This window comes from Phascolarctos cinereus, unplaced genomic scaffold, assembly GCF_003287225.1.
Source record: "Phascolarctos cinereus isolate Bilbo 61053 unplaced genomic scaffold, phaCin_HiC Scaffold_2;HRSCAF=192, whole genome shotgun sequence".
Lineage (NCBI taxonomy): Eukaryota > Metazoa > Chordata > Mammalia > Diprotodontia > Phascolarctidae > Phascolarctos > Phascolarctos cinereus.
Window position 1 is genome coordinate 326,053,262 of NW_027555625.1, and position 27,493 is coordinate 326,080,754.

Sequence of the window (27,493 nt, forward strand, 5' to 3'; positions counted from 1 at the left end):
CTCTGCCTCAGTGGTCGCTGGGTCCTAGTTGATTCCCCTCCACCACCTATGGTTTGCTGACCACCAGCTCTGGGGTTGACTTTGTTTGTTTTAAGGGTAGGGATGGTTGAACTTGCAGGGCGAGTCTGAATGACTCAGAACTGGAGGGGCCAGAGAGGGAAGGAGGAGGGGGCTAAAGAGGAAGAGGAGGCCTTGGTCTGAGTAAAAGCAGGGATCCCTCATCATGGCCCTGGAGGTGAAGGTGCAGAGGGTGACAGGGCTTCCTGGAACCCATGAAAGACAAGTACAGCTCAGCTTCCGAGGTGAGATGAAGATGGAGGGGTTAGGAAACCTAAGATTGGAACTGTGGAGAAACTACCCAAGGTCTCTCTTCCACCCAGCCCAATCCCTATGGTTCCTACCCCCTCTTAAATTCCATTGCTTCTGACCTTTGAGCATCCTTCTGTCCTCATCCCCAAACCACTGCCTCTACCCATATCCCCCAGCCCAGATATTCCCCGGAGTGAGGGGAAGGGTGGGAAGAGGAGGATGGTAGGAAAAGCCTGGCTTCTTAAGTAGGGACTGGTAGGAGAGGGGAGAAGGAAGAACAGATTCAGGACAGTCCAGGATTTCATTGATTTGAGTCACACTACAGGTTTTACCCAGAAAACAAGGAGAATTCATTGTGGCCGTGAAGCTGATTTTGCTGAGGTCAGTAAAGGGAGGTAGGGTCAGTACTGGGACTGGGTTTGTTGGGGAGAGAATTCAATTCTGGAGGGGCTTGGTTCTGATGTTGAGGGGGTCAGTTCTGGACTTGGGGAAATCAGTTCTGCAGGTGGAGGTTAATCTGGGGGTTAGGGCTTGCTCAGTCCCTGATCTTGGGGGAGAGAGTCAGGCACCTTACTGTGCTTTCTCCCCACTTCAGTTTTTTCGGTGGCCCTATTATGGGGCCGTGCTGGCTCAGGAGTTCCTGTCAATCCAGGTCGTCAACAGCAGCCGGCTATTCAGCTCTAGGTGAGTTGGGGGTCTGAGAGGCATAAGGTGCAGGGGAATGAGAGGGTTAAAGAGACTGAGGGACTTGGGGACTGAGGGGACTGAGCAGCTTAAGGCCATTAAGAAAGTAAGACTATGCTGTAAAGAGGAAGGAAGGGCTGGGAGGACTGGGGTGCCCCAGAGGCCTGGGGAGCTAAGGGAGCTGAAGGGAGGCTGAGGCCAAGCATGGCTCACCGAGGGCCTTGGCAGGATCCTGGGAACGCTGGTGATCTCCCTACAGCACTTGCAGAGTGTTGGGCATCTGGTTTTGAAAGAGGCCCTCGTGGACAGGAACCAATGTTTGTCCCGGGTAAGTGTCCTTGGCTCATGGGCAGAGACCAGGGGCTCCTTGCTTTGGCTAGGGCTATGGTTCTAGGGCTGGGGAGGTGGAAGAGAGAAGGAGTCTAGCCTTCCATAGAGAGAGCCTTCCTTTTTCCCCTCATGACTCCTGGCATCAGGGATTGGGGCCCCCAGAAGTCAATGTTAATCCTAGGAGGCACAACGTATAAAAAACTAGGAAAACCTGAATTCAAATACAGCCTCAGACATTTACTAGCTCTGTGACCCTGGGCAAGTAATTTAACTGTTTGCCTTAGTGTCCTCAACTGTAAAATAAGGATAATAATAGCACCTACATCCTAGGGTGGTTGAGAAGATCAAAACAGGCATTTGTAAAGTGCTTAGCACCAGTGCCTGGTACATAGTAGGCACTTAATCAGCATCCCTCCCTTCCCTTCCCCAGATCCAGGTAGAGTTAGATCTCAGATACCATCCCCCAGATGGTGCTGCTGGCGCTTGGACTGAGGAGGACTTTGTGTCTCATGTCAGAGACAGGTATTGCTCCCTCACCCCATCCTTACCTGGATCTGAAGCCCCTTAGATTCCCTGGAACACTGGCAGGAAGGGTGGGTGAGACTACAGATTCTAGACCCTGGATCTGAAGCCCCTTAGATTCCCTGGAACACTGGCAGGAAGGGTGGGTGAGACTACAGATTCTAGACCCTCCTTCTAGACAGTAATGTTTTGGCTCTAGAATCTCCCAGGTTCTCACTGAGTGGGTGGATGTGGATACCTGTTCTCAGTTTTCTCTGTGTCTCTCCTTCACTAGCTCAGAGCTGACCGTCCAGAACGAGGGCTTCCAGGAGCTGGAGTGAGTAGACGGGAATGGGGGAGGCCCAAAGCTGGGAGGTGGGGGGAGCTGGGATGGCCAACTACTTGGCTGCCTATGTTAGTGTCCACAGTCCCCTGTCGATCCCCTAAATTCCCTCAGTTCCCTCAGCCCCTCAGGCTGTGGGACATGTGTGATGAAAAATGACAAGAAAATGTGATCCCAGACCCCAGGAATCAGGTGGGCTGGATCGCCGAGCTGCTGCTTTGGGCCAAAGACTGGCTCGAGGCCTGGGACCACCACAGGAAGAGGAAGATGATGAGTGGGATCTGGAGGAAGAGCCGGAAGATGAAATCTCAGGGGTTGTGTTCAGCTCCATCAAAAGGTAGGAGCATTTTTTTTTTTCTGGGCAGGTGCAAAGCTGAGCAGGGCCAGGCAGAGAGAGTGGTCCTTGGGCTAAGGAGGCTTATGGCCCCTCTGGCAGAGATAGGACTCACACTAACAGGAGACTGATGAGAGATGACAAGCCATGCTTTTATGACAGATGAGTAGGACAGGAATTTGGGCAGACTTTCAAGAAGCTGTGATGCATGAGTGGATTCCTGAAGGATGGGTAGGATTTGGACTGGCAGAGAGGAAATTTGAGGTAGACTCAAAAGTAATTTCTCAGAAACCTTGGAGGGAAGGAGAAGACGCTGTATGTGCTAGGAGAATGGGATCTCAGCCCTGCCAAGCTGGCCTGACACCCTGTTTTCTGCAGCCGAGCCAGGGACATCTCTAGAAGAGACCCCCACCAGGTGCCCAAAGCCCAGGCCTTCCAGGTACTGGGAAGGTGGTAGGATGTGGGGTGAGAGGGGAGGAGAATTTGGTCCCAGATCACCTGCTCCCTCTTGTTGACAGCCCCAGGTCTCCCCCTCATACCCTCAGTTTCCCCAAGGGGGCAGGGGCAAAGCTCAAGCTGCTCATCTCTGGGCCCCTCCTTCAGGTCAGTGTCACAGTTCTAGAGGCCCAGAAGCTGGTGGGAGTCAACATTAACCCTTACGTGGTCGTGAGGGTGGGGGAGCAGCGCCGGGAGACTGCCAAGCAGCGTGGGACCAACTGCCCTTTCTTCAATGAGGTGTCTACAGTGGGGATGGGAGACAAGGGGAGGGGGCACTAAATGGGCTGGACCGGGCAGTGGAAGAAGAGCAGCTCTTTCTACAGGAAGGGGGCTCCAAGTACTCCCCCCTCACCTTTTTACTCTTTCCTCTCTTCTCTTCAGCATTTCTTATTTGAGTTTCACGCAACCAAGGAGCTTCTGCAGGAAATGCTGCTGGAGATCACGGTAATGAGGGCGAGGTCGGGGGAGTGGGAATGGGCAGGGTGGAGTGGGTTACCTTCTACTGGAACTCATCTCCTTCCAATGCTTTCCCCCCACATCCTCAGGTGTTCCATTCCCAGACACTCCCCTTTCTGGCCACTCGGATAGGCACTTTCAAAATGGATCTGGGCATTGTCTGTGAACAGCCGGGTACTGTGCCCCTCCCATCCCACCGCAGACTCCCAACCCTGGACTGTATCTGGCTCTACGGACCTCCCCACTGATCCAACCTGATCCTGAACACTTCCCTGACCTGGGACACTGAGCCCCCTTCTGTTCCAGCTCTCTGTGAACCTAGTTAGCACTCATCCCTTTCAAATAGCCCTGCCCAGGTCATCCCCTCTCCCAGGTGACCCTGAACCTGACAGAGGCTGAGACAAACTCGGAGAGCTTTTTCGAGATGCTCCCTTTGGACTGACATCCCATTTCTCCACAGACGGCCACTTTTGCCAGAAATGGGCAGTGCTTCATGATCCCCAGGACACCCATGCTGGAGCAAAAGGCTTTGTCAAAGTTACTGTAAATGTGACGGTGCGGGAGAATTGACCCGGCCCCTACCTCCATCTCCACCAGGCCACAGTCCAGATATTGAAAAGTAAGGGCAAGACCTGGGGAAGAGGGCATGGGTGGCTGGTGGAGTCAGGGTCTGAGAGGGGCCAGGGCTGAAGGATTAGATTCAGGGACTTAGGGTCTTAGGGAGCTGGGACTTGCCCAACTTCCTTCCTCCATGCCCTTCCTTGTGCCTCCCACCCAGGAACCTGCTGCTGCCCAGAGGGTTCCCAGCTGATCGGCAGTGGGCACGTCTCAGTGTCCGCCTCTACCGGGCGAAGGGTCTTCCTGCTCTCAGCCCTGGACTCCTGGGTGGCTTGGTCCGTGTTGTGCGAGACCGGCCGGTCTTAGTGGATCCTTATGTTGAGGTGTCCTTCTTGGGACAACAGGTGAGCCCATTTCCCTTCTAGCTCCCACCCTCCTTCCCTCCTCCTCTCAGAGGCAACACCTGAATGTGAGGCTCGAGGGCCAGCTGGGAGCAGCGTTGGTGCCCTCTTCCCCTGCCCATATGCCCAATGCCAGTCAATGAACACAACTGCAGGGGGCGACCTCAGTGCAGAGTGAGACCACGGACCCTGAGTGGAATGAGCAGCTGAACTTTGTGGAGCTGTTTCCACCTCTCACCTCCCGGATCCGCCTGCAGCTGATGGATGACGCTCAGATGGGTGATGTGCCCATTGCCACCCATGTCCTGGATCTTAGGCAGATCTCCCACCCTGGCCGTGCTGGTGAGCCCCCTACTCCCAGCCATTCTCCTGGTCCCACAAAGGTTCTGTGGCTCCAGAAAATTCATAGGCTCATAGATTTAGAGTTGGAAGGGACCTCAGAGGTCACCAAATCCAAGCCCTCATCTTATAGATGAGGAAGCGACTTGTCCGGGATTGCACAGCTAGTCAGTATTAGAGGTGGGATTGGAAGTCTTCTAGGGCCAGGTCCTGCATCCCATCCAATACACTATCCCACATCACCAGATTCCCACCCTCCTACCTCAGGACACTAGTCAGTTCTTGATTGAGGCCCTGTTCTCCCTCCTACCCCTCTTAACCCTGAAAACACATCCCAGACTCGTCCTAGCACCTGTTTTCCGGAAGTGTGTCCCTCAACCTCCCTGGGACGGCAATACTTCGATCCACACTGATTGGCACCCCCTGCCCCTCTCTCCACAGTGGGATTTAAGCCTACCTTTGGCCCCACCTGGGTTCCTCTCTATGGTTCTCCCCCAACTGGGGGCCTTCGGGATAGTCTGCAGGGCCTCAACAGTGGCCAAGGCCGAGGCGTATGGTTCCGGGGCCGCCTGCTGCTAGCTGTGGGGCTGGAGATGTTTGGGGGTGGGGCCCGTCCTGAGCCCTGCCAGGTCCCACAAATCTCCAGGATGGCCCAGATCACCAGGAAGAAGAAGAAGAAAGGCCAAAAAGATCAGGGCCCAGCCAAGGAACCTCAACAGCCAAATGTAACCCAAGATGGGCCAGAGCTGCCTGGTACCGCGGGAGTAGAGGTGGAAGAACTGTATCCGCTGCCTGAGGTAGGGGCCCCAAACAGTGGCCCCTGGGGCCAGGGGCTGAGAATGGGGGTCTTCCTTTCCTGCCTGCCCCTGGAAATCTCACCAGTGGAAAAATGTAGTCTTTGATGGGAATAATAATAGCACTTAAGGTTTGCTATAGCTGTTCATACATTTGCATCATGTCTGAAGCTCTTTGTGACCCCATTTGGGGTTTTCTTAGTAAAGATATTAGAGTGGTTTGCCATTTCCTTTTCTAGCTCATTTTACAGATGAGGTACCTGATGCAAAAAGAGTTAAGTGATTTGCTCAGGGTCACACAGCTAGTAAGTGTCTGAATCCGATTTTGAGCTCAGGTCTTCCTGACTCCAGGCCTGGCACTCGATTCACTGCTCCACCTAGCTGCCCTGCTTTAAGGTTTGCTTTACAATTATTATCTCATTTTTTTTCCCCCTCACAACAACCTAGGGAAGTAGGTACTATTATTATCCCCATTTTTTTTACAAATGGGGAAACTGAGGCAGATAGAGGGTAAATGAGAGCTAGTAAATGTCCAGGGTCACACAGCTAGCTAAATGTCTGAGAGTAGATTTGAACTCTTGCCTAATGCTTTGTTGTGCCATCTAACTGTCTCTTTTAAAAGAGTATTTTAAAATGCAAATTGTTCTAAGGGAAGGCCACACTGAAAACCATTATCACTGTAGGTAAGTTAGTTCATTAAACATGGGATCAAGGGGCTGGAAGATACCTCAGAGGTCATTTACAGTTGAGGAAACTAAGTGACTTACTCAAGGTCATGTAGACTGTACAAGGCAGAGAAATGGGATTTAAACTCAGGTGCTCTGATTCTAAATCTAGCCATCTTGCCAGTGTCTCATGCTGCTTTTTGGTTGCCTCTGTCTAAGGGGCTCTGATCCTGAGGGAGCAGAAGTTTTGAAGGTGAGGGTAAGAGAAGACAATGTTAGCTAATAGAACTCTGCAGGGAAGAGATGGCCAGACCGAGGAACTGAGTGTTTGGAAGGAAGTTCAGGAGGTGGGAGAAAGGTCCTGGAAGGGGGGCCACTAAAGAAAAGCTTGACATTACACTGCTGGGGATAGGGGTGGCTGGGGTGATTCCAGTTCCAGTGTCTTGTTTTCTTCCCATTACCCAGAAAGCTCTGGCTGCCTGCGAGGATTTTCTGCTCTTTGCTGTCCTCTTTGAGGCCACTATGATTGACCCTTCTGTGGGCCCCCAACCCATCAGCTTTGAGATCTCCATTGGTACAGTATCTGCCAGCATGTGCTGTCCATGCTGACTCCTCTAAGTCCCTGGAGGGTGTGAATCTTGGCTCCTGTGGGATCTGAGCCATGGTCATGTGGAAATCGGAGCTATGGTCAACGGTGGGGGCGGGATCTGGGATGTGATCACTCCGGGGCTTTGAGTCAGTCACTGGTAGTTTGCATGACAATCACTGGGGCTTCTGAACTGCGGTCACTCTGGGGTAGGAGGTGCTGGCCGTCAGGAAGAATCGCTGAGCTGCAGATCACAGGGCAGAGAAGTTGAGGCTGGAGCCAGAATGGATGCTCAGCCCAGAGAGACCCAACCTCTGCTAGAACTAGACCCAGAACCTGAGACCAGAGCAGAGCTAGATGGGCAGGAAGGACCTGAGGAGCTGATGGGTACACCGGGGCAGCAGCCAGAGCCCATGGAGGGTGATGGGTAGGTCTACTGGACTGGGGCAGGGGTCAGTGGGTTCTGGCAAGGCAAGTGGGATCCTCAGATGGCCCTGCTGGGGGTGGGGGAGAGAGGAATAATAATGCAATAATAATTAATAATAATAATAGTTATAGTACAATAATACAATAATAGGAGCCACTCACCTCTGAATTTCTTCAGGCCCTACCTTTGCCTGCCCCTCCGATATGAAAAGCCATGTATTCACGTCTGGAGTCGCTGGGAAGACCATACTTGGCGCCTTCAAAGCAGCAATTGCATCAAGAAAGTAGCAGAGAGACTGGTAAGGGACAGAGCCCCAGTGGGGAGGAAGGGAGCCCTGAAGGCGTGGGGCCCTGGAAGGGGCTGGGCCTTGGAGACGAGGGGCTCAGTGTCCAGGTCTCCCTTTCCCACCGTGTTGTACAGGATCAGGGGCTGCAGGAGACAGAGAGGCTGCTGAGGAGGCCAGGACCAGGGGCCTGGCTACGGCTTAGACAGGCCCTGGAAGAACTGGTGGCTGGGAGCAGGTGAGAGGGCCCACGCTAGGCAAAGGATTGTCCCCCGGTCACAGGGCTGGTCTGTGGCTCAGCAGCCTGAACACCTTAGGGCGTTTCTCTCCCTCCTTCTTCCATGATGGCTCATCATAGTTCACCAGCCATGCTGGCTTTGTTCCAGGGTGTTTCCTCCCACTGGGACTGACTGAAGGATCACAGCGTCATATCAATCCCTCAACAGGCATTAATTAAGCACCTACTAGATTCCAGGAGAGACTAGGACAAAAGCCAAACAGTCCCTGCTCTCTAGAAGCATCTTATGGAAATGTCTAGAGCAGCAGTTCCCAAACTTTTTGGTCTCCAGACCCATTTGCACTTAAAAATTATTGAGGAACCCTTCCCCAAGAGCTTTTGTTTATGTGGGGTTTTATCTATCAATATTGACTTCCTTATTCAAAATCAAAACATCTTAGTATTATTAGGAAAATAATTTTGACCTTGCAGACTGCCTGAAAGATCTCTGGGGCCACACTTTGAGAACCAGTGATCTTGAGATCACTGCCCCACCCCGCCAATTTACATGTGAGGAGACAGGCCAAGGGAGATAAGTGGATTTGCTCAAGGTCACACATGTAGAATTTGAACCCAGGTTGCCTGAATCTAGGGGCAGCTACGCAGCACAGTGGATGGAGTGCTGGACCTGGAATCAAGAAGACCTGAGTTCAAATCCAGCCTCAGACACGTACTTCCATGTCCAGAGCTTGGTCCCCTCTCTCTACCCTGGAGAGTAGCATCATGCCCTTTTAGGAAAGAATCTATAGACTCCTTGATGCACTGAAACTAGAGGAATGAAAGGCCATATTGTGCCCCATCCCAATAATTGAACTAACTCAGTCGTAGAGTTCAGGGTGGTGCAGTGGATAAAGCACTGGGTCTACAGACAGGAAGACCTGAATTCAAATCTAGCCTCAGACACTTACTAGCTGTGTGACCCTGGACAAGTCACTTGACCCTGTTTGCCTCAGTTTCCTCATCTGTAAAATAAGCTAGAGAAGGAAATGACAAACCACTCCAGTATCTTTGCCGAGAGACCCCCATGTGGAGTTACAATGAATTGGACATGATTATAAACAACTAAACAATAAGCAACAATGTTTAACTTTTTTTTTTCCCTTCAGGGATCATTTGGACTTTTTCCAAAACAGAATTAACAGAAAGAGACATTTTAAAATTACAGGACACAAAGGCTTATAGGACTTGGATTTATTTTGTTTTACTGACAATCTCACCCTAAGACTCCTGTTACTCTCCCCTACTTCTTACCCCTGTAACCCTCTCCTTATAATTTCTGTGACCTCCCTGACCTTTCCCCACAAACTCTCATAACCTCATGATTTTTACCACCTCGGTCACCTCTCCTCTAAGAAGCACTAATCTTCTGGTCACCCTGACCTCTCCTCATGAACTTCTGTGATCCCCTCTCCTTACAATCCCTGTGATCTTAGCGACCATATCCCGTGCTCCCTATCCCCAGGCAGTACTATAGAGGAGTTGAACGAAGGACAATGACGCGGCCCAATGCCCTGGATCGGAGCCGCAGGAAGCTGCTGACTCACAGCATGGTAGGTAGAAAAGTAAGGGGAAGGGAAGCTGGGGGATGACCTCCACTGAGCTGTCTGTCACTTAGTTGACCTTCATCTCGGCACACAGCATCCTCCCCTACCACAGCCCGGAACCTGTCCCTGTCCCTGTCCATCTCTTTCATTTAGGCTGTAGTTGCCCGGCAAGGCCTTCGCCTCCTTGGAGGTCTGAGGCCCAGCAATGTGGACCAGAAGGTGATGGAGGCCAAGAAGATCCTGGCCAAGCTGTATTTCCTCTTCCAGGAGGTAATGAGAGCCTGCCCTGGGTGGGGTGGGGTTGGGAATAACCTTTTCCTAATCATTATAATTATAACAACGATAGTAATAATAATAGCTCTTTTCCTGTTATATTTTATGGTTGATAGAATACTCACAAAAACCCAGTGAAGTAGGTTGTGCAAAGGTTACCTAACCCATTTTTACAGATGAGGAAACCAGGTTCTAGAGAGGGGAAGTAACTCATTCAGGGTTACAGCACTAGTGAGTGACAGAGAACTGGTGCTTGAACCCAGGTCTCCTGACTCTCTCCCCAGGCTCTTTCTTCCTCCCTCCCTCATTCCTTCCTTCCTTCCTTCCTTCCTTCCTTCCCTCATTCCTTCCTTCCTTCCCTCATTCCTTCCTTCCTTTCTTCCCTCTCTTTTCTTCTCTCCCTCCTTACTTCCTTCCCTCCTTCCTTTTTTTCTTCCCTCCTTTCTTCCCTCATTCCTTCCTTCCTTTCTTCCTTCCTGTCTTCCCTCCTTCCTTCCACCTCTCTTTTTTTATTTCTCTTTCCCCTTATAAACGCTTATTGAATTTTCTTCCTTTTTCAATTAACAAACTTTTATTTTCTCTGTCTCCTACCTCCCCCCTCCCTTCTGAAATGTGGCTGGGTTGGGGGGGGGAGAGAAAAAACTCTTAGAACAAATATGTATAGTCAAGCAGAACAAATGTCCACATTAGCCACATTCAAAAACATGTGTCTCATTCTGTATCTTGAGTCCTTCACTCCATATCAGGATTAGTACTTAGGAATCATGGTTAATTATCTCATTGATGAGAGTTCCTAAGTCTTTCAAAGTTGTCTTTATAATGCTGTTGTCATTATATAAATTGTTCTCCTAGTTTTGCTCACTTCACTTTAGTGGTTCATACAAGTCTTTCCAGGTTTTTCAGAAACTATCCCCTTCATCATGCCTTATAACACAATAGGAATCTATTACATTCTTATACCATAATTTATTCAGTCATCCCCCAGTTTATTGACATCTCCTTAGTTTCCAGTTCTTTGAAGAGCTGCTACAAATATCTTTGTACATATGGAACCTTTTTTATAGATATGGATCCTATGGTTAATTTCATGAATTTTATGGCATAGTTCCAAATTGCTTTCAGGGCTCTTTCCACCTATTTGAGGTATCATTCCCTGCCATCTCTGGTCCCTAGAGTGTTACCCTTCACTATCTCATAGTCTTCTAACTTCTTCTAGCCCCAGCAACCTCTCCCAGATGTGCTCGTCTGGATGTTCAGCGGACGGCGGCGTGTGGCCCTTGCTCGGATCCCGGCACAAGATGTGTTATTCTCTGTGGTGGAAGAAGAGCGTGGACAGGACTGTGGGCGGATCCAGAGTCTGCTGCTCACCGTGAGGGGCCTGGGTGCAGGGCTAGACTTGGGAGGAAAGGAATGGGTGGGCAGACTGTTGGAGATCACAGGGCCAATCCAGAAGGCAATAGATTTGACTGAGATCGTCTTCCCCTTTACTGCAGGTACCTGAAGCTCCTCCTGGTGAGGTCTGTGCCAAGCTGGAATTGTTCCTATGGCTGGGCCAGGGCAAACATGCCAAGGCCTGTACTCAGGAGCTTCCCCCAGAGTTGCTACCCCAACCCTTGAGAGGGCTGCCTCATACCTTACACCGAGATGGTAAGCTTACATTTAGAAATGGGGTAGAGATAAAAGATCCAGAGACTAGTACCTAGGATCAGGGTGCTGGTTCTTTGACAAACATGGCTTCCTTCTCATCCCTAGACTTCAGCTACTTTCAACTCCGAGCTCACGTCTACCAAGCAAGGGGAATCCTGGCTGCTGATGACAGTGGCCTCTCTGATCCCTTTGCCCATGTCCTTATCTCTACACAGTGCCAGTCCACACAGGTAAGGGCAACCCTGCTCCTCCCCCAAACCCTAAATAGTTGTGATAGGATAATAGAATTGACTGACCTGGAGGATGGGGTTGAAACTAGTGGGTTGGCTTAAAGCCGGATCTTCAGGGGTCAGGACTAGGTCCGTTTTGGGGGAGGGGCAGTATGGGAAGGCTTGGCTTCTTGAGGTAGTCTTGAGTAGGCCAATGGGGAAGGGATCAGGCTGGGGGTTCATGGAGCAAGGCCAAGGCATTTCATTTATCCTCATCCTTAGTTAATTGACAGGCATTTATTAAGCGACTACTATGTGCCAGGCACTATGCTTGACTCTAAGGTTACAAAGACAAAAGATGATATGGGCCCTGCCCCTGAAGAGCTAACACTTTAGCTAAGGAAGACATGTTGTACATATTATATTCTGTTCACTATTTGTGATGTTATAAAAACTTCACTGGGCTTAAAAAAACTCATTAATAAGTAAAAATATTAACTAATTACTAATATTTACTAACATGAAAAGAAAGACAAAAGACAAAGAGAGAAGGACAAATAGAAGAGAGGAGAGACAGAGAAGAGAGAAGTGAGGGAGACAGAGAGAGAAGAGAGGAAGAGAAAAGAAAGGAGAGACAGAGAGAAAAGAAAGGAAAGGAAGAGAGAAACAGAGAGGGAGAAGAGAGAGGAGAGAGATCAATAAATAGGTAGATAGAATTTATTAAGCATTTTCTCTTTGACAGACTGTTCTAAATGCTGAGGATACAAATAGGCTGAATGTATAGTCACTGTCTTCAAGGAGCTTACATTCTAAAACTAGGAAGATGATGCATAAAAAGAGGACTAGAAACAGGAATAGGACAAGGAAGAAAACTGTGAAGCGTCAGGAGCAGGGCCAGGAGTGATGTGGGCACCAGTGGTTTGGGTTCCTCCTGAAAGCTTGGGTGGGGTTCTAAGCCAGAGACTCACCAACCAGAGAAGGTGGCAGGGTGGAGGCACCTCTAAGGTGAAAAAGCTGCTGCTGAGGAGGTGGAAAAGTTTGAAGAATTGGGATTGGAACCAGGAGAGAAATGAGCTCACTCTCCAAAAAGCTCATCCTCACACCATTTCTGGTTCTTTCCACTGCCCTGTACTGAACTTAGTTTAACCTTAGCCTATAATCTATGTGACCTTGGGCAATCCCCTTAACCTCTTTGGGGGTCAGGTTAGTCATCTGTAAAATGAAGGGACCTCTGAGCCCCCTTCCAACCCTATGTCTATGATTCTATGATCATAAGATCATACTAGGGGGAGAGTTTTGGCTTTGGAGTTGGAAAGCCTAGGTTCATCCATGAGCTCTGACACTTCCTAGTTGTATGACTGCCAGCTAGGAAATGCTTCCTCCAAGTCTGAGTTTCCTTAACCATAAAACAGCAACTAATTCTTGCATTATCTTCATTGCATTATCCCACAGGGTTGTTGTAAAAGTGTCACTGTCAACCTTAAAGCACTAGAGAGATAGGAGCTCTCAGCATTCCCTGTGCTCCACAGGCTTCCTAGACCTTGTGATTTAAGTGGCTTCTTTGTTAAAGGACTTTTTCTCCCTCATAAAGTTTTTAAATATCTCTTGTTTTTACATCATCTGCATTTCCCAATGTACTCCTCCAGTCTTTCCTTCCCAGAGAGCCAACCCTTATCTATCAATCAATCAACCAAGCATTTATTAAAGCAATTATGCTAAGTTCTGAAGACACAAAGAAAACCAAAAACAATCCCAGCCCTCAGAGAGCTTACATTCTAATCCTAACACACATAAGGGGCAGCTAGGGGGCACGGTAGATAGAGCTTTGGCCTTGGAGTCAGGAGGACCTGGGTTCAAATCCAGCCTCAGAGACTTGAAATTTACTAGCTGTATGACCCTGGGCAAGTCACTTAATCCCAACTACCTCACAAAAACAAAACAAAACAAAACAAAAACTGAAAGATAAATACAGAGGAAATAGAAGGTAGAATAAAGAATAAGAAGTGTGTGTGCATGTACATATGTGTGTATATATATACATATATATATACACACACACATATGTTGGGAGGGAAGGAAGCAGTTCAGCAAAACTAACTCACACATCAAAAAAGTCTGACACTGTGTTTCACACCCATAGTCTCCCACTTCCCAATTAAGCAGAAGAAAAGATGTCTTCATTTCTCCATTTCTCTTCTTTGGGACCAAGCTTAGTTATTATAATTTTGTGTCATTTTCCCCAAAGCTTTTAAAACACATTTGAGATCACCAAGTTACTAAACAGAGATCTGACCTGCAGGTGAAGTTCTGACTGTTTTTTCTGCCCTCTCCTGTAGTGTTTTGATCCACCCTACCCTCAGTTATCCCTCCTTTCTGTCTACCCTCTGGATCTCTCTATCAGGTCCTGGAGCAGACGCTGAGCCCACTGTGGGATGAGCTCCTGGTGTTTGAGCAGCTGATTATAGATGGGCGGAGAGAACAGCTTCCTGCGGAGCCACCCCTGGTCACCATCAATGTCTTTGATCACAACAAGTTTGTAAGTTTGTGTGTGTGTGTGCATGCCTATAAATTTGTCCCTGTGGGACTTGACCTCAGTATTTCAGCCCAGTCCAACCCAATTGCTACCACAGCTACCACCATCGCTGTTGCTGGCTCAGTTGCAGGTGCTTCCCCTGCCTTCCTGGACCCTGGTCCCTTCCTTCTCCTGTCCTCTGTCAGAACCCCTAGCTCTTGGTCCTCCCTCACCAGACCCCCCACCCTCTCCTCCAAGCCTGGACTGTTCTCCCCATAGGGTCCTCCTGTATTCCTGGGCCGGGCTCTGGCAGCTCCTCAGGTAAAGCTGATCGAGGAGCCCTACCAAAGCCCCGAGCTGCAATTCTTCCCCCTGACTAAGGGTCTCCAGGCTGCAGGGGAGCTCATTGCCACCTTTGAGCTCATTGAGCTGGATTACAGTGGCAGACTTGAGGTAAAAATGGGATCCTCAGACACGGGCTTGTCTCCCCACCCTTTCCCCACTCTTCAACAGGACTCACCGGATTCAATTTAACAACAACTTTAAAGTTCCAATTGTCAAAGAATTAATTCGGTACTCTGCATTTTCCTGGCTGAACCAAGACATACTTATTACCAGTGCAGACAATGGACAGGCAAGCAGGTTGTCCAAGGCAGCCTTGTTCTCCAATAAAGTGGGGGAGGGTAGGCTAATTTATACTCGCAGCTGGGTGGAGAAGACAAAGAATGCATTGGAATGGTATGGAGCTGAAAGATTGGGTGAAAAGAGTAGTGCAGTACTGGGAGAGGGAGAAACAAAATTAGGAGATTCATAAAGGTTTAGTTAGCGAGACAGTGAGCAAATCATGACTGGCACCAGTACTGCTAGGTGAGTGGGAGCTCTCCATTGTCCTGCACAAGGATCACACTCTTTTCTAGGGGAACACAGTTTCCTATAGTTTCTTTATGTTAACAACACCTTTTCTACTCAGAAGCCTTTGAAATGATTCCAAGCTCTCTAGAAGCACAACAAAATAAGAAAAACCTAGGATTTTTATTCCATATTGTATCCTATGCTCTATACTTCACAGGGAGAGAAAAATTATACAAGACATATATATATATAATTATATAAGACATATATAATTATATAATAAAAATTATATAAGACAGGATCTCTGTCCTCATGGAATTTATCAGGGGCATGAAACACCAACATATAGTATTACATAAGAAGATGAGAGAGGAGCTGAGAAATAGGAAATCCAAAGCAGAGGGGCTTTTGTGCCAATAATATGGCTTCAGGGACACACACACACACACACACACACCCCTATCCTCACTCCCACCCCCAGAGCTCACCTGCTTTGACTATGTCCCCCTGGACACAATTCCCCAGAAACTCATTTCCTGCTTGATCCCTACCATATATCATCTGCCTTCTGCCCCTTCCTCAGCCCTCAGTGCCAGAAGATGTAGAGCCCAGGGATCTGGAATTTCTGCTTGACCGTACTTCTGGACATCTCCATCTACCTCCAGGGGTACGACCCCTGCTCAAGGAGTTTCGAATTGAGGTACCTGGGACCCCATAGCCCCAGCTCTATCTGCCTCCTGCCCTCGGGCTCCTTTCCCAGAGTCCCTGTCCATAAATCCCCCAAACCCATTGGCTGACCTCTTGTTACCAATTTCCCCCTTCCATAGCTCCCCTAGAATAATGCCCTCTCTCCCTCTTCATGGTACTACATTTCATCTCCCCTCTACCCTATCTCTCTCTCTCTCTCTTTCACAAACACAGGTGCTGTTCTGGGGTCTTCGGGGCCTGGGCCGGGTACACCTATTTGTGGTGGAGCAACCACAGGTCGTGCTGGAAATTGGGGGCAAACGTGTGGAGTCTGAGGTTCTGACTAGTTACCGAGAGAACCCCAACTTCACAGAACTGGTCAAGCATCTGACTGTGGTGAGAGGCCATAGGAAGAGTGGGAGGTATCCTTTATCCAGGGTTCTTGGAATTCCTCACCTCCAACACCCCAAGAAAACTCCCTGAGGTATAGGAGGTCTGATTGGGCTCATACTCTTTGATCTGTCTTGGAGCACCAATTCATAAAACCTCAGAATCTGTTGGGAAGCTACTTAAAGTTGGTCCATCCATTCCACTTCTCCACTTGGGATCCCTCAGGCCCTCTGAATTCATAACCTACCCCTTTGGTGGATTACCAGAAATGTCTTCCTCTTTTTCTTTTATCCCTTCTCTCAACCTCCAAACTTGCTACACAAACACACATCCTGGGCAGGGTAAAGGGATCCCCTGAGTCCCAGAGACCCCACATACTCCTTGTGACTTTCCATCCCCTTTCCTTATTCCATCCAGGAGCTCCCCGAGCAGCCATATCTGCAGCCCCCACTCAGCATCCTTGTGGTTGAGCGCCGGGCCTTTGGCCGCACCATTCTCGTGGGCTCCCACATTGTCCCCCGTGTCCTTCAGTTTGCTCTCCAGGAGGCCACAGAGTCCTCCGAGGAGGAGGGGAATAGGGGACTCCAAGGTGAGTGACCTTTACCTTCACAGAGCCTATGACAAGACTGGACAGGTCAGATTTGGCCGATATTTGGCCCCATTCTAGTCCTCCTTGGGAAGGTTGGTGCTGCTGCCTTTGCTTCACTGGTCTTATCCTACTGTTCCTCCTTCTAAACCCTGCAGACCTGGGGGTGCTTAGCCCCTTCAAGAGCATTTTCCCAATGTCCTTCCAGGCTCAACCTCCTCCTTTCTTCCTTTCTTCAACCTGGCCACCTTTAGGGCCCAGTCTGTGTCTTCCATTCTTTCTTTCTTTCTTTCTTTCTTTCTTTCTTTCTTTCTTTCTTTCTTTCTTTCTTTCTTTCTTTCTTTCTTTCTTTCTTTCTTTCTTTCTTGTTACAGGATCATAGTGTCACAGATTTAAAGCTGAAAGCTTCTGCTAAAGTTCTCTTTCCTCTAACTGGTATGAAAAGCATCAGTCAAATGCACAGTATCACAGAAACTCAGAACTGGGAGCCTAGAAGAGCCATCTAGTCCAGCTTGTATCTGTATCCAACAAGTAGCCATTCAACTTTCACTTAAAGACCTCCCAAATGTTGGGGAATTCTCTCACCCTTTGGGAAGAGGCAATCCTGTCAGTGGGGGGGATCCAGTGTTGTTGCTCAGTTATTTCAGTTGTGTCTGACTCTTCGTCAGACTCCATTTTGGGTTTTCTTAGTAAAGATACCGAAGTAGTTTGCCATTTCCTTCTGTGGCTCATTTTATAGATGAGGTAACTGAGGCAGAGTGAAGTGACTTGCCCAGGGTCACACAGCTAGTAAGTGTCTGAGGCCAGATTTGAATGCAGGGATTTGAGTCTTCTGGACTCCAGGCCTGGCAGTCTATTTACTTGGATATCTAGCTACCCCACCCCCCAAACCCCACCCCACTCCACGACTGTGGGTTAAAGATAGGTGGCCAAACTGAAAGTAAAGGGATTTATCAGGGTGCTAAAGAATCTGTTCTCACTGATAGCAGATTTGTGTTCCTGGAGTAGAGATCTGTTGTTTAAAACTCATCAGCCCACCAGGAGTACATAGCCAATCAGTAGCATTCCTCAGCAATTTAGAATAGAAGAGAAAAGCATTTCTTGGGAGAGGTAGGGGTAGAGAAAGAGGAGGACCCGTCAAAGGAGAGGAGGAGAAGATTTGGAATGCAACTGGCTGGATTTATTATCAGAGCCAGAACAAATTCAAGGTCAGGAGACAAGGGGAAGAGACTAAATACTTTTACAATCATGAAAGCAGTCCTTTTAGATGAAACCGCTAGGTCTCTTATCTGAGGACAGCAAGCACTTATTACAACAGGGGATAAGATCTTGCATAAGGATTGGGGGCTTTCTAATATTAGGCCACCAGCCAGTGAAGGGATTTCTACATTGCTAGTCCATCCAGATGTTGCAAAATAATTTGAGTCCTATCTTTCTTCCCCAAAACTCATTCACTCCTAACACAGCCCATTCTGTTTCTGGATAGCCCAGATAGTTGTTTCGGGTTTTTTTTCTCCCTTAAAAAAAGGTGAGGTCTACTTCTTTGTAACTTCTGCCTTTGAGCCAAGGAGGACTAATTTAATTCTTTATCTTGAGGACATCCTGGGGATGGATATTAAACAAAAGAAGTCAGGACAGCAGGAAAAAAAGTGATTGTGGTGGGGTGGGGAACCTGCAGGCCTTGAAGGCCAGATGTGACCCTCTAGATCCTCAAGTGCGGCCCTTTGACTGAATCCAAACTTCACAGAACAAATCCCCTTATAAATCCTCAAGTTAGGCCCTTTGACTGAGTTCAAGTTTTACAGAACAAATCCTTTTATTAAGGGGATAGTGCCACATAGTGGCTAGAGTGCCAGGCCTGGTCAGGAAGACTCATCTTCCTGAGTTCAAATCCTGCTTCAGACTCTTACCAGCTGTGTGACCTTGGGCAAGTCACTTAACCCTATTTTCCTCAGTTCTTCATCTATAAAATAAACGAGCTGGAGAAGGAAATGGCAAACCACTCCAGTTATCTCTGCCAAGAAAACACCAAACGGTGTCACGAAGAATTGGACATAACTAAAATGACTTAACAACATTTATCAAAACGGCATAGGAAGAACAGTAATTCCAAAGTATTTTCCCTAAAACCTGAAGTACATACATTCTTCCACAAATAATCACAGAATTGGGTGGGGGGCAAGGGTGGAGCACAAACATAAAGGTGGTAGTGTGACACATATGTTGGGAACACAGGTTCGAAGGCAACTCACAGCTCCAGAACTGTTGGATCTGGGTGTCTTTTCTTTCACTGGCATGTCCTTGGGGCGGTCTCTGCAGACCATGGTGTTGGTGAGGAGTGAGCTGCTCTGCTGCTCAGCTTGTCTTGCACCTTACAAGGGCAAAGTTTTTCAGCCACGTGGGTCCCTTCTGCTAGCTTAGGTCAAGCAGGTTGTTCAGCTGCTGGCAGGCTGGATGGGTTTCTTTCTTCCTTCCTTCCTTCCTTCCTTCCTTCCTTCCTTCCTTCCTTCCTTCTTTCCTTCTTTCTTTCTTTCTTTCTTTCTTTCTTTCTTTTTCTTTCTTTCTTTCTTTCTTTCTTGTTACAGGATCATAGGCGGGGTGCGGCTTCTCTGGGCCGGACAAGTCACTTGGCCACTGGGCTCTTCTTGGGAAGCAGCATCTCTGAGGACTCACGGCCTCCCTGGGCTTATTCTTGGATGACCAGCTGCAGTCTTTCACTGTATTCATTATCTCAGCAGGGTCGTGTCCTGTGCTTTTTTCAGCTGGAGTGCTACCATGCCCTTCAGCTAGGGCAGTGACCCTTAGCCCAGGACTGGCAGAAGCCTCTTCTCTGACTCCCTCTGAGCCTTAGCTCTGAAATATATCACCTCCCTACAAGTGATCTCACTTTTCCCACTGAATGATCCCAAGGCTAGTTCTCTCTGCAAGGTCCTCCGCCTTGGCTTATGAGGATCAGTCCCAGTCCCATTAGTTACACTTCCTTTAGGGGTCTCATACAGATGAGGAGCAAAGGCAGAAATGAGACCTGAGCCCTAGAGGCAAGTCTGTTGTCTTTCCTCTCCTCTTCACCTGTAATAGAGCTGTTCAAGCCTCTTGTTCAGTCGTGTCCAACTCTTTGTGACCCCATTTGGGGTTTTCTTGGCAAAGACACTGGAGTGATTTGCCATTTTCTTCTCCAGCTCATTTTTACAGATGAGGAAACTGAGGCAAACAGGGTGAAGTGACTTGCTCAGAGTCACACATCTAGTAAGCCTCTGAGGCCAGATTTGAAATCAGGAAGATGAGTCTTCCTGGCTCTAGGCCTAGCGTTCTGTGCACTATGGCGCCACCTAGCAGCGCTTTAAGCCTCAGACTTTTCCTAAAGTGAGGAATGGTTATTTTACATAAGAAGGCCTTCTTTACATTTCAATGTTTCTGTCTTTTCTCCACTTGCAAACTCACTGGGCCACCCTCTTTTTTTGTAGTCTCTTACTTTCTTGGTCTGCTCCTTTTCAGGACTGTGCCAGCTTTTCTCCTTTATTCTCCATGACCTGCTCTTTCATCAGTGTTCTTTTCCAAATCTAAATCCTTCACTGAGTTCCCTCTGTGGCTTTATCTGCCTTTTTTTATGACTCTTCTTCCTCCTTGGAATCATTCATGTCTGTGTCTTCAGAATTTTATTCCTGAGCATTTCCTATCCCTCCTGGACTGTCTTCCCCCATAGAATTTCAGACCATGGGCCCTATCCTTTCTCTGAACCCTTTGATATCTACCCTCCCCAAATCTGAGGCAGGGGTGGGGGGGGGGGGACTATGCCTTGTTTTCCTTTTCTTCCTTGTCATGAATTCTGAGATGCAATGATCCCTATCTCCCAAGAGCCTCATCTTTTCTATTGTAGCAACAAATTCTTCCTTTATTGGTCAGGATCTTGCAGAAAATTAAAGTTCTCTTTTGTCACTTCCTCTGCCTTTGGAAGACTGAAATTATCATTAAAGCAAGTAAAAGAATGTATCAGCTGCTCAGCTTTTGGCAGAGAGAGAAGAGGAAGAGAGAGTGAGAAAGAAAGGGGGAAGAGAGAGAGAGAGAAGAGAGAGAGAGAAGGAGAAAGGGAGAGGAAGGAGGGAGGGAGGGAGAGAGAGGAAGAGAGATCCAAATCCAAAAGGTGCAGAGTTTTCCACCGCTTTTGAAAATCTGCTCCAGCCTTGTAGATTTACATTTTGTAGTGGTCAGGAAACAAAGACAGACGTCTACAAAGAGAAAAAACAAAGATACAAAGTTTAATTTTAGAGTTTTTCAATGTACTTAAACAATAGAAATGTTAATATTTAGAGGAACTTGGAAATGATCTGTCTTCCTGGAACTCTAAAGGTCCTCTTGATTTGGCCTGGGGTGAAACTAAGGGGCATTTCTTTTGATTAACAAATTTACTTTCTCTCTTTATCCTCTGCCTCCAAGGCAGAGACTCTTCTGCCTTTTTATGTGTCTTGGATCTGTTTGGCCTTCCAGAGAAGCCTATTGATCCTTTTTCAGAATAATGATTTTAATTGCATAAAATAAAACACATAGGGCTACAAAGGTAACCAGTTATATTGAAATATAATTAGCAAAAAACAATCTTTTAAAGTTCATGGGCCACAGGTTACAAGTGCCTGTACTGTCCTACTTGGTGACCTCATCAGCTCTATGCAGATCATTCCCAGATCTATATATTCAACCTTAATTTCTCTCCTGAGCTATAATCTCACACCTCCTTTTAGTCAGGAACTGGATGTCCCACAGCTATCTTAAACTCGTTATGTCTAAAACAGCTCATCTTCCGTTTCCTATTACTGTTAAAAGCACCATCATCCCCTCCACCCCCCAGTCATCCAGGCTCAATGCCTCAGTGTCATCTTTGAGATGTTTCCATATGTTCTAGGAGCAAGATCCTCACGTCCCCTTTCGTCACTGTTAGCTTTCGTGGCAAACTCTTAGGGTAAATTCTAGTTTTTTACTCCTCTTGTCTGCTGTACCGGGTCTCTCAGTCACTGTGACAGCCATTATGCCCTTCTCACCATCTGAAACTAGCTTGTTCAGCTGCCTTAGACAAATAGAAGAGTCTCATCAGGCCCTAATACAAACCGCTGTCCTCACCAGGAGGGTATCATACAGAGATCCAATTAGCAGCCATGTTGTATCTCTTCTGATGCTTTTTTCCCATTGCTAGCTCTTCAGATCTGGCCATAGCACCTGCACCCTTTTTAAAAAAATTCATTGGGCAGAGCTAAAAAAATAAAATTGGCATGATCATTAGTAGCATCCTGGTTGTATAATGTGAAGTATGTTGGCCTTTACAGTTTATCCCTCAGACATGTTCCTAAAAAGCTATGCATAAATGAGCAAGGAGTTTTTCTGTTGACTTAATTTTGAAAACGCATTCAAAGTTTTAGTCTTAATGAACAATAAACATTGAATTTAAGAATTCAAAAAAAAATTCATTGGGATACCCAGGGTTCCCTACTCAAAGCTATAGAATGTCATAGCTGGAAGAAACATCAAGCCCAACTCCCCCATTTTACAGATGAGAAAACTGAGCACTAGTAAGGGAAGTGATTTTCTTATGTTCACATGGGTATTGAGGGATTTTTTTTTTTTACTTTTTTTTTGGCTAGGCAATGGGGTTAAGTGATTTGCCGAGGGTCACACAGCTAGTAAGCATTATGTGTCTGAGGCTGGATTTGAACTCAGGTCCTCCTGAATCCAGGGCCAGTGCTCTATCCACTATGCCACCTAGCTGCCCTAAGGATTTTTTTTTTACAAGCCAGATTTTAGTTAATTTTTTTTAAAGCATAGACAATTTTTTTTTAGTTCCATATTTTATCCTTTGCCCTCCTCCCTTTTCCCTCACTCAATGGCAAGAAAACCAAAACAATTACAAATATGTGCAGTCATGCAAAACATATTTCTGCATTAGCCATGTTCCAAAAAGGAATAAAAAAAAAAAGAAAGGGAAAAAATATGCTTCAGTCTGCATTCTGAGTCTATTAGTTCTCTATCTGGAGGTAGATAGCACATTTCAGAGTCCTTTGGACTGTGGTTAGTAATTACCTTTGATCAGAGTCATTGTTTTTTCAAATTTTCATTTAAAATTTTTACTTTCAGTTCCAACTTCTCTCCCTCCTTTTATTCCTTCCCACACCTATAGAGAAGGCAAGAAATATGATACCCATTATACATATGAAGTCATACAAAACATATTTCCATGTTAACTATATTGTGAAAAAAATGAACAAAAAATAAAGAAAAAGAAAAAAAATGCTTCAGTTTGCATTCTGAGTCCGTCATCTCTCTCTGGAGGAAGATAGCATTTTTTGTTGTGAGTCCTTGTGGTTAGTCATTATCTTGATCAGTTACAAAATCTTTCCAAGTTGATTATCTTTATAATTTTACTGTTATTGTGTAGATTGTTCTCCTGCTTCTATTCACTTTAGTCTGTAACAGTTCATAGATGTCTTCCCAGGGTTTTCTTTTTTTGGGGGGTGGAGGGAAGGCAATCAGGGTTAAGTGACTTTCCCAGGACCACACAGCTAGTAAGTGTCTGGTGTTGGATTTGAACTCAGGTCCCTCCTGATTCCCCAGCCAGCCTTGTAGTCACTAAGCCACCTAGTTGCCTCATCCCAGGTTTTTCTCTTTTTTTTTCTTTTTTTAATTCCAGGTTTTTCTAAAATCATCCCCTTCATCGTTTCTTATAGCACAATAGTATTCCATCACATTCATGTACCATAAATTATTCAGCCATTCCCCATTTAATGAGCACCCCCTCAGTTTCCAATTCTTTGCCACCACAAAAAGCTACCATAAATATGTTTGTGGGTCTTTTCCTTTTTCTTTGATCTCCTTGGGCATAGCCCTAGGAGTGGTATTGCTCTGAATTGGGATTTAGACACAGGTCTCCTGCTTTCAAGTCCAGCACTTTTCTTTTTTTTTTTTTTTAAGCTGTGAGCTTGGCAGTCAGCATGGCTCCTCGTACTAAATTAACCCATCTCTAACTTCTGATCCCGACTCCATCTGGAGCCAGGACATGGAAGATTATAGCACCCATCTTCACTCTTCACCCTTTAGTCAACATAAGAATCACTTTACCTCTGAGAAAACTGCCTTCTCTTGGGAACTTGATCAAAGACCTAGTTGTCTTCCTCCTCTCTATCCCCCTTCCCTCCACCCCCAGGACAGAAATATGTGGATTCCCTTTTGGTGCGGCAGCCACTTGGAGCTGGGACCTCTCAAGAGCTGCTGACTGTAAGAAGGCACCCTGCAGGGCAGGAGGAAGTGGAGAGAAAAGGATCAGTCCCCAAGCGGGGAGACTGGGCATCTCTCCCCTTTGTCTCCCAGAGGCCCCTTAGGAAGCTGCCTCGAGGCAGCCTCTTGGAGAAAGGGCAACAGCTCCGAGAAGATGTGCCTGAGCTGAGCGAGATGGATTGGTGGTCTAAGTACTATGCCTCCCTGCAGGAACTTGGGGATGAGGTGGGACATGGACCAAGACAGGGAGGGGACTGTGATGGGAGAAGGACATGTGGGAGCTGGGGGTTAACTAGAGTATGTAAGAAGGGTCACTTATCTCCCCCCACCCCCATGATTTCAGATGACCATGGATGAGGAAGACAGTGAAGATAATGAGTATTCAGGTGAGGGACCCCTGTGCATCTCATGAATTGCCTTGTAACCTTGACATCTCTGACTGTATTATTTCTCCCTTTCTCAGATGTGCTGAACCCCTTTTCTGGGGACATGGAGGCTCAAGATGGGTCCAGAGTTCAAGCTGAGGTCCCAGTATCCCAGAGAAAACCAATTGCCACTCTGAAGGTGCTAGGGGCTGTGGTGGGGCTGGGTGTGGGGCAGGGCTGGGGTACCTAGACTGGACTCCGTAAGGGACTAGAGTATATAGGTCTCTTGGATACAGTGGGTGAGGCTCTGGGCTTGGGCTCTGGGCTGAGCTAGGAGTCCCACAGATCTACAGCTCACCACTGGAGGATGAATTTGGCCAATTTGAGGACTGCTGCATGTGTTTCCCCTGTACCGAGGCTGTGGGGGTCGTGATGGGGATGGAGATGAGGACAGGCCTGGATATCCCACGGGCAAGTTCAAGGTGCCAGAGCTGTGTGTGGGAGAAGGGGAAGGGAAGACGAGGGGAAGAGACGGGGAGAGGGAGGGAGAGACCCCTTTGTCCAAGTGTTAGTGAAAGAATTCTTTATTGTACTCAGGGCTCTTTCCTCATTTACCCTGAGTCAAAGTCGCTCTCTGAGCCCCGAATTTCACAAGGGATACCCCAGAACCGTCCCATAAAGCTGCTTGTTCGTGTGTATGTCGTAAAGGTGAGCTTTTGCTAGTAACCCCTTCTGTTCCTTCACCTCTCCTTCATAAACCGCTGACTCCCAACCTGGGTCTCTGGTCGCAATCCTCCATTCCTGACTTGTGATTTAATCAGAACCTGTTATTCCTGGTCCCCCAACCTCCCCCCACAACCCTTTAGGCCACCAATCTAACCCCGGCAGACGCCAATGGCAAAGCAGACCCGTATGTGGTGGTGAGTGCAGGCCGGGAGCGCAAAGACACCAAGGAACGCTATATCCCCAAGCAGCTGAACCCCATCTTTGGAGAGTGAGTGAGGCAGCAGACTGCCAAGGATCTGATGGGGCTGGGCTCAGTTGGGAATGCATACATATAACCAGTCCTCTGGCCATGCTGGGAAGGGAACATCCCAACATGCACGGCCAGGATACTTAGTATGTCTCAGGGATCCCATCTCCTCCCCACTTGCCCAGGGTCCTGGAGCTGAATGTCTCCCTCCCTGCTGAGACAGAGCTCACGGTGGCTGTATTTGACCATGACCTTGTGGGCTCTGATGACCTCATTGGAGAGACCCGGATTGACCTGGAGAATCGGTTTTACAGTCACCACCGAGCTAATTGTGGACTAGCTTCCCAGTATGACACGTAAGTTCAGGGGTGTGGTGGGGGCACTAGATGATCCTCCTTGCATCTCTGACCTTTCAGTCTTGAGTTAAGTAGCCTAGGTTGGCTGCCTCTCTCTGGGTCCCTAGGAGCCCTTCCATGGTCCACAGCCTTTTCTGAGTGATGTTCTTTGCAGTTGTCTTAATGATGCCCGTCCGCACTGTATCTCAGTCCAGCATGTCCATGTTGCACCTCCCTATCCGTCATGCATGTGGCCTTATTAAGGTCCTTGTCAAGTCACATGTCTACATTCCATTTTGCCAGGTTAAAGTACACTTCTGCATTTCATGTCTGTATCTTGTGTCTGCAGGGAAGGCTACAATACATGGAGGGATGCCAGCAAACCTTCTCAGGTGCTGGCCAACCTGTGTCAACGCAGTGGCCTCCCTGTCCCTGAGTACCGCCCTGGGGAGGTCAAAGTGGGCAGTAAACTCTTCCAGGTACCCCCGGAGGCCCCCTCTGCAGGTAACATATGCACCCACCCGGACTGGGGAGGGAGGTGGCAGAAGTCTACTTGTGGGGTCTATTTTATTCCTATCCATCATGGGCCAGGTGGGAGGGGCCAAGAGGCCAGCACCAAAGCCTGTGAGGAGGAGCAAGCCCTGTCCGTATTGCTAAGATGGAGGAGATGCCCCAACATGGCCGTTCACTAGTGCCTGAACATGTGGAGACCCGGCCCCTATACCATCCCAGCAGTCCGGGTCTGCTGCAGGTGAGAAGCTTCCCCTTCCCACGCCGCTTGGCATATGCAGTATGACTTCTTTCCTTCTCATGCTTCGAGTACCAGCTTGGAGGAAGAGTCGGAGGAGCTCAACCCTGACTTCTGACCCCACCCTAGGGTTTCTTGCATATGTGGGTAGACATTTTCCCCAAGGACGTGCCGGCCCCACCCGCTGTGGACATCAAGCCAAGACAACCAATCAGGTAAAGGAAAGAACCTTAGCCCCCGTACACACAACCCGCCCAATGATGAGGGTTTTAGGGTTTCTCTCCTTGGCCCTTCCCCTAATCCTTCCCTACAATTTGGCTCCCCAGTATCTGACCTCCCCATCTCTCCCGAGGCTTTGGAGTTGGATTTGAGTCTTTACTGATGCACACTACCCATAGACAAAGTATGCCTGGACAAAAGGCATTTAACCTCTCTGCTCCTCAGTATTCCCATCTGGAAAATAAGGGGGTTGGATCCGGTGATCTCTGAGGTCCCTTCCAGCCCTAGTGCTATGATCTCATGATCCCATCTGACATAAACAGCAACAGAAAGAAGAGACAGAAATAGAGAGACACACATATGGAGAGAAAGAATTTAACAAACTCATCACTTAATAAGGCAGTAGAGGGAACACAAAATTTAGAGAAGATAGGGCCTCTGACGTTATGAAGCTCTTAGAGATAGAAATATAGATGGGAAAACAGGCAGAGAGACTGAAGGAGAGATAATGTAGCTGTTGACCTGTAACTATGGTAATGCCTCCTGGGCAGATGGAATCCTAGATGACTTCATAAGCCCCAAACTCCCGTTTTTATTGGGGAGAGTAATTAAGGTGGAGGGAGCTGGGGACAAGACCAGGTCAGATTTTGACCAGTGTGGCATTGCCTTCTATCAGTTCCCCACACAGGAGAGAGCCCAGGCACACAGCAATCCCTAGACCTAACTCACCTAGACTAGGTTCACCCGGAGACACAGTGAAGCGGGTTTGGGGAGCTGGGTGTGTTGGATAGGAGATATGAGGCAGAGTGGGAGGAGGGCAGAGCACCAACAATGATGCTTCTGTGGGAGTAAGGCTGACCTCTTAATCTCATGGAAGGGATGCTTCCTTCAACCCTCTTCCCTCACACACAGCTACGAGCTCCGAGTTATCATCTGGAATACTGAGGATGTAGTCCTGGATGATGTGAATCCCCTCACTGGGGAAATGTCCAGCGACATCTATGTGAAGAGGTGGGGGACCCCAAGGCAGTGCAGACTAAGGGTGGGGGAAGCCAGAGCCCAGGGCCAGAGTGGGCTGGGGGAGGCATGCTTTGATGCCCTGAGCCCGAGG

The 27,493-nt window shown here is 48.0% G+C and overlaps 1 protein-coding gene across 1 annotated transcript in view; it reads left to right on the forward strand.

Moving 5' to 3' along the window:
- Positions 1 to 223: 223 nt before the first annotated feature.
- Positions 224 to 27,493, forward strand: part of LOC110216870 (fer-1-like protein 4) — a 29,121-nt gene continuing 1,851 nt past the window's right edge. The window contains 45 exon segments of the mRNA XM_078150256.1: positions 224 to 302; positions 635 to 690; positions 905 to 993; positions 1,222 to 1,321; positions 1,754 to 1,845; positions 2,120 to 2,161; positions 2,346 to 2,504; positions 2,880 to 2,940; positions 3,105 to 3,236; positions 3,381 to 3,443; positions 3,545 to 3,629; positions 3,916 to 4,005; positions 4,008 to 4,074; positions 4,234 to 4,417; positions 4,570 to 4,756; positions 5,195 to 5,550; positions 6,678 to 6,786; positions 7,012 to 7,225; positions 7,403 to 7,523; positions 7,646 to 7,746; positions 9,248 to 9,335; positions 9,483 to 9,599; positions 10,819 to 10,971; positions 11,096 to 11,249; positions 11,355 to 11,479; positions 13,860 to 13,994; positions 14,250 to 14,423; positions 15,406 to 15,522; positions 15,744 to 15,905; positions 16,317 to 16,488; positions 21,089 to 21,109; positions 21,337 to 21,351; positions 23,717 to 23,742; positions 23,836 to 24,016; positions 24,206 to 24,306; positions 24,453 to 24,495; positions 24,498 to 24,589; positions 24,705 to 24,815; positions 24,974 to 25,101; positions 25,266 to 25,436; positions 25,765 to 25,919; positions 26,007 to 26,075; positions 26,078 to 26,166; positions 26,293 to 26,378; positions 27,295 to 27,393. Of these exon segments, the coding sequence (XP_078006382.1) occupies positions 224 to 302; positions 635 to 690; positions 905 to 993; positions 1,222 to 1,321; positions 1,754 to 1,845; positions 2,120 to 2,161; positions 2,346 to 2,504; positions 2,880 to 2,940; positions 3,105 to 3,236; positions 3,381 to 3,443; positions 3,545 to 3,629; positions 3,916 to 4,005; positions 4,008 to 4,074; positions 4,234 to 4,417; positions 4,570 to 4,756; positions 5,195 to 5,550; positions 6,678 to 6,786; positions 7,012 to 7,225; positions 7,403 to 7,523; positions 7,646 to 7,746; positions 9,248 to 9,335; positions 9,483 to 9,599; positions 10,819 to 10,971; positions 11,096 to 11,249; positions 11,355 to 11,479; positions 13,860 to 13,994; positions 14,250 to 14,423; positions 15,406 to 15,522; positions 15,744 to 15,905; positions 16,317 to 16,488; positions 21,089 to 21,109; positions 21,337 to 21,351; positions 23,717 to 23,742; positions 23,836 to 24,016; positions 24,206 to 24,306; positions 24,453 to 24,495; positions 24,498 to 24,589; positions 24,705 to 24,815; positions 24,974 to 25,101; positions 25,266 to 25,436; positions 25,765 to 25,919; positions 26,007 to 26,075; positions 26,078 to 26,166; positions 26,293 to 26,378; positions 27,295 to 27,393 (5,171 nt within the window).